This window comes from Orycteropus afer, unplaced genomic scaffold (genome assembly GCF_000298275.1).
Source record: "Orycteropus afer afer isolate SDZICR_OR568_19922 unplaced genomic scaffold, OryAfe1.0 scaffold00965, whole genome shotgun sequence".
In the NCBI taxonomy this organism is placed as follows: domain Eukaryota; kingdom Metazoa; phylum Chordata; class Mammalia; order Tubulidentata; family Orycteropodidae; genus Orycteropus; species Orycteropus afer.
The window spans coordinates 300,822-307,228 of NW_006922552.1; the positions used below are offsets into that span (position 1 = coordinate 300,822).

General features: G+C 48.6%; 1 protein-coding gene across 1 annotated transcript in view; it reads left to right on the forward strand.

Annotated features, from left to right (window-relative positions):
• The window catches only part of LAS1L (LAS1 like ribosome biogenesis factor), a 30,647-nt gene extending 24,513 nt beyond the window's left edge, over positions 1-6,134 (forward strand). Inside the window, exons 13-14 of the mRNA XM_007958424.2 lie at positions 3,997-4,147; positions 6,011-6,134. Coding sequence (XP_007956615.1) covers positions 3,997-4,147; positions 6,011-6,134 — 275 coding nt within the window. The remainder of the gene's footprint in view (positions 1-3,996; positions 4,148-6,010) is intronic.
• Positions 6,135-6,407: the final 273 nt, after the last annotated feature.

Sequence of the window (6,407 nt, forward strand, 5' to 3'; positions counted from 1 at the left end):
TAAGCACCTGAGAGAGTGGGCACCTCCCAGAACATTGTTTTGTGCCACTCCCAACAGAAATACTCCAGGTGGACACCTTCAGCAATCAGGAGCTCCTCAGTTGCTCATAGCAAACCCCACCTTGGAGTTTACAAAGACTTATGGGTAGAAAAGCCACACAAAGTAATTTACTATACCACAAGGAGCCTGCAGTGAAACCCATCTTAGGAGTTACGTATATGTCTGGAGGGAAGGACCCTATGTTACTTTGTTACTGAGACTGTAGGAGTAGGAAAAGGCATTTGGATAATTGTGTATAAATAGAATAGGTTGAGGAGCTCTTGTGGCATAATGTCTAAGGCACTTGACTGCTAACCAGAAGACTGGCAGTTCAAATCCACCAGCCGCTCCTCGGAAGGAAGGTTGGGCAATCTACTTCCATAGGATACTGCCTCGGAAACCCAGGGAGGGATCACTATGAGTCGGGTCCAGCTTGATGGTAAATAACAACAACAACAAGTATAGGTTGAGAATGGTGAGCTACAGAGCTCTGTGTGCCCATATGGCAAATGAAACTCTCATCGTATGTGTGTGTAAACATTCCCATGAGATGAGCAAGGGCCCAGTGGAGGGCTTGAATAAGATAGTAGAGCCCTTGCTGCAAGAGGAACTGGGGGGTGTGAGGTATGTGCATGTGTATTAAAGACCAGGAGCCCCACGGTAATGAGACTCAGAAAGCCGCATGGCCCTAGTGTTAAGGCAAATGTGTATGAAAAGTTTAGACAGGCAAAGGTGGTAAGACATGGTTGGGAGTTATATACAGTTGAGCGGTGAAGTGCAGAGGTGAGTAAAGTTTTGAGAGCTGGGGAGTAGAGAATCAACAGCAGTCCTCCTAGTGGAGCCTAGGCCTTGTGCTTCTGCGTGCCTTCTACACATATAGGCGTGCAGGGAGTGCTCTCTGTGCTTAGAGGGTGGGGATGTATGCAGATGTGCACACATGCATGCAAGGGGTGTGCAGGAGTGTTGGAACACAAGGGAGACAGCAGGTTTGTGAGAGGGGAAAGTGAGTCATCAGGAGGAAGTTTATCCCTAAGAAATGCACTGGGTGTGGGATTGTTTTTAAGCATGAAGAACCCAAAAGTGTTGAGAAATAAGAGCCAATATTGAGATAGAAAGGGTGAGCATGCAGGCTGGCATGGACAAGGGGGTGGCGCCAAACAGGCAGGGGGCATGGGACTGTGTGGATGTTGAGAGAGGCTATATTAGAGGGGACCTGCAAGATGATGCACAGGATGCAACAGCCAGTGCAGATGTTGGGCATGGTGGCAGGGGAAGTGAGGGCAGTAGCATTGGGGAGTGCTGGCTGAGATAGTTTGTAGGAGGTGGTAAAACAGAGGGTTGGACCCAAGAGAAGTGAGTTTCAGAGTGCTGAATATGAATGGGAGAGAAACTAAGGAGGCCTAGGGACTAGGGGATAAGAGTTGGCCTGTGCATGTGTGTTGGGGTGGGGGTGAAGTTTGGAGACAGGCAGTTAGCACATTTTGAGAGGATGGTGTGGATGTGGGCAGAAAAAATAAAAGGAGAGAGTGAGAACTGGGGGGCTGAGGAGGTGTGTATGTATGATTCGCCATGTGATTTTTATGTGTAGAGTCCCAGGGACAGCAAGACAAAGGGAATATTTCCTATCTACGTGTGAATGTACATGTATACATGGAGGCTAGGTGGTGAGAAAGGATTTGCTATGCATATTAGAAAGCAGAAACCTAGAAGCATTAAGTCAGAGAAACTGGAAGTGAAATAAGAGTGTGGATAAGGAATGATGGGGCTTTTAGATAGGGAGGCAAGTTAGACCAAAGCTGAGGGTGGAAGTGGTGGTTGGTGATAGGAAGGGAAGGTAGGGGAACATCCTTCTCCTGAGGGTGGTTGGATAGTCTTTTGAGTACACTCACTTAGGTTAGAGATAGGAACGAGAGAGAAGAAATGTCAGAACAGTCTAGTGTGTGTGCATGATCATGTATACATGTGTACACATTGGAGGCAGTGGTAGGTGTCAGGCATAGCCTGTGACAGAGCCTGTCCTGAGGGAGGGGACAGAAGAATAGCCCACAAGAGAGCAGGGTCTGGGTGTGGTGTAGAGTAGGGCATGATGGAGGAAGCAAGAATGAGAGAGAAGAGGCAGTGATTGAGCTTATGAGGAAAGATGTGTCATTTGCCCTTATGTGGACATGTATATGAAAGGGCTGGGGCATAAAGGCCCTGACTGGAAGGAGTAGTGGAATGTTTGCATGTCTCTGGGTATGTGCCTATGTAAGCTGAACAAACAGTGGCATAACAACAGAGAAATTGCCTCCTAGGGCAAAGAGGGCAGAGTTTGGAAGTCTTCGTATATATGGAAATGGAGGGGTTTTGAGACAGAGTATGTGTGACAGAGAGAGAGAGAGAAAAGGAAAAGCAGTGAAATAGGTCATTGTGAAGTGTGCTCTGTGTTAAGATGCGCATGCGCACATTCATGGTACGTATATACATATATTTTTGGAAGAGGCAGCAGAGTCACTCTGACTTGAGAGTGAGGAGATGTGTGAGTATATGAGGCGGGTTAGGAAGAAGAGAAATGGTAATAGTGAGGGATCAGGATATATGGAGGGTTATGGAAACAGGCAGAGAAACGATCATCCAGATGTAGCCTGTGTGGTGTTTGTGCTGTCACTGAGTATACATGTACAAGTGTGTTAGAGTAGAGAGCAGAGGCAGAGGTGTAGATAGGGTTGGGGATATTAGTGTTGGGGAGGGGGTCAGTGATAGAACCCATGGGGAGAATGACCCCTATATATAATGGTATCTTTGTGTGTTAGGGAGATGCAGGGTATGAAGACAGGGATATCCTATAAAAGAGCCAGGAGTTGGGGGGAGGGGGTAGACAGGAAGAACCCTTGCTGGGTTCTGTGGGTAACAAAAAAAAGGCTAGTCTAAGACTGATACTTTTCTGAATGCCAGGGGACTTATGACAAAGTTCCATGGTTATCAGGGAAATGCAGAAGTCCAGAAATGAAATCTACTCAGGAGCTCACCAGTGAAGGCTTCACTTAAAAACATTGGGAGCATTTGTGTCAGGATGGGGAGCATGTTTATATGATAGGATGGAGCAGGGTGGTGAGTGCTTGACACTCCATCCTCAAATAGAGTATCTGTGTTGGGGCGGGGGGAAGATGGCTTGTGAATGTGGAAAAAAGGTAGAGTATTAAAATATTTCCCTCTCTCTCTCGCCATTGCTACCCCTATGTGTGAATACACGTATGTAGGGAGGAAAGGATATTAAGATTTCTGGTTTATGTGCCTATGAATGAGAGATATAGAAGGGAGAGAGTGATACTTGGAACATTTATTGAATGGAGGCCTTTGTGGTTACATGTATATACTTAGGTGACAGGGGGTGAGGAACTATGCATTGAGACAGGGCCCTTCCCTTTGTGTGTATGTGTTGGGGGGTGTTGTATATGTCTCAAGGCAAGCCCAGTATGAAATGGCATGGCATTCAAATGTTCGTAGATTTGTAAATCTATGTCATTCAGATATTTTGAGGTTTCTCTGGGTTTGGAGGGGATGTTGTGGGAATTCTTAGGCATTCAGACCCTCCAGGATGTATGTATGAGTGTATGTTGTCATATAAATGTGGAAATAGGGGTGTAGCTGAGAGATTGGGACTGAAATGGTCAAGTCTAAAGAGAATATTGACTGTCTATGTGGCGACATGTCTAGGGAAATGGGAAGAGAAGAGCATGGAGAAATAAAAGTGTCTGTCTATAATTTGCGTGTGTGTTTACAGACAGGAAGAAGGACCATAGAGTTTGTGGTAAGGTATGGATGGAGTAGGGAACATTGAGGTAGAGAAGAGCGAGGCTGGAGACACCCGAGTAGGCTAGTTGGAGTGGGTGGGTGGAAAAGCGGGTAGGTAGGCCTGTGTGCCAGTCTGAGAACCACCTAATGAGCCTGTTCTAACCACTTCCTTGTGCTCCACAGAAGATGTGCGATGGGGCACATTCCCCTTAGGCCGAATGCCTAGTCAGACTGAGGACCCAGCAGAGCTTATGCTGGAGAATTATGACACCATGTATCTTTTGGATCAGCCTGTGCTAGAGCAGCGGCTGGAACCCCCGATGTGCAAGACTGGGTGAGTATCCATGGCAGCAGGATTTATCACTCCCTTTTATCTTCTGTGGGAGGGAGTAAGAGAAGTGGGCTGAGTTGGGGAGGTCACCATCCCTAGAGAGGGCCTAAATGAGTGAAGTATAAGCTCGAGTCCCTGATTAGGTCCTTGCCATTACCCCCAGCCCCAAGTAGGGTGACCCAGTAGGGCAGAACTGGCTTAGCACCAGTTATATTGCATCTGGTGTGTGTGTGTGCGTGCGCGTGTGCATGTGCGCGTGTGCGTGCATTTTGAGGGCAGTCCGTAGCTTTCAACAAATCCTCAAAATAGTGTACCATCCCCAGAAGGTCAAGAATGGATGCTCTAATGAGCTTCCTCATGTTCCTGAGAATAAAATTGAGGCCTAGAAAGGGGAAGGGATTTGTCCAAAGGTGCATAGAGAGTCATCATTAGGCCTCCCTGCACTGTCCAGGCATCTTGATAGAAAGGTCTACGCAGGGCTCCATGCTCTCCCTCGAAACTCGCCTCTGGATCACAGGCGTGGGAGCCCTTGGGTCATCAGGGAGCCAGGAACCAAGCAGCCCTTGCTGAGGGGCTGTGCTGGTAGCACAGAGAAGCCCGTCCAGATGGCCTGTACATTCCGGAATGCTGGGCCAATGTGACCGGGAAAATCCTGTGAGTACCAGAGAGAGACCCCTGTGGGCCCCTGAAATTGAGAGTCTTTCCCTCTGCTCCCTGTTCTGGCCTGCCCACTCTCTGGAAGATAAGTCCCTCTTCATCTGGGCATCCTGGGAGAGGGCAATAAAACCCAGGGGCTCTATCAGCAGGCCTGGCCACGGGGCAGCAGGCCTTTGGGAGAGGAGAGGAAGCAGCTGGGGAAGCCAGGTGATCTGTAGTTGGCAGTGGGGCCCATGTGTCTGAGAGGGAGGCCTCTTCTTCCCTCAGCTCCAACTAACATGACCCTTGTAAAGCTAACTCAGTGAACACCAGGGTGTCCAGGATGAGGTATGGGTAGGTAGAGCTGTTAAATCCAGAAAGAAGTGGATTTGACCCCCCAGTAGAAGGGAGGCTTCCTCTGCTGGGGCAAGGCATGCCTATCCCTGCTGCTTCTCCTACCTCCACCCCTAACTTGGCTGTGTGACTCTTCCTATCTCTGAGCCTCAGCTTCCTTCTCTGTAAGCTTGTAGGTGATAAGAGAAGATGATACTGGATCTGGATCGTCTCTAATGGTTTTTTTCAGCTGTGTATAACAGTGGATCTGCCTGAGGGGAAGAATGATGGCTTTCCTCTCAGCTGTCACCCTCATCCAATTGGAAGGAACTGTGGGAAGCAGCAAGAGTGTTCTGAGTAGGCAGGGCTGGGGGTGGACAGTCGTATCCCTAGAGCAGTCTGCATTTCTGGAGTGGGAGCTGGGCCTAGCCCTCCAGTACCAAGTCTGGCCTTGGATCCCTTTAACCAGCTGGTGGGGTGTGTGTGTCCAGCCCAGGGTCCTCTTGGCCACCAAGTTCTAAGGCCTTGGAAGAAGGCCATGTTAAAGTAGCTACTTTAAATATTTTCTTGGGGGTGGGGTGGTACTGGTTCCCCTCCTGTACCTCAGCCTAAACAGCTCTGCTTTAATGTGATTTATATATTGGGTCTCTGAATAAAGTTTCATTTGAAAAGTTCTATTCCTCTTTCCCTCCCTCCCTTCCTCCCTCCACTGGAGGGAAAGCAGAGCCATCCTTGGGGCCCACCTGAAGTGGTTTCTCAGATTTGCTTCAGTCTCTCTCAGTAAAGACAGGCAGGAGGGTGGGTCTTTCCCACAGACATAAATACATCAAACACCCTTGGCCCCCCAGGAGCCTAAAGCTGCTTCCTTCTCTGATTGACCCCACACTGTCTCTGCAGCAGCCTGGGCCTAAGCTGTGGCATCGGCAGTGCCAACTGCAGCAACAGCAACAGCAACTTCGAGGGCCTTCTCTGGAGCCATGGGCAGCTGCATGGGCTCAAAACTGGCCTGCAGCTCTTCTGATGTGAGCCCTGGTGCAAGTGTGCATCCAACCCTTCCAAGGCAACAGCCCATTCCCCATTGTGCCTGATGTTCCATGAAATAACCTGGGAGACAGCCTGAATCAGCTGATGTTTCCACTGTGGTGGGATTTTTAATATGTTTTGGAGGTTTTGTTGTTTTGAAAAACAATAAACAGGCAACTATAGTTCTGGTGTATGGATGTTTGTAAGCTAAAGGGGGTGTATGCTGGATCAGATGAATGTCACTTCCCCTTCTTTATTCTTGGGGCTCCAG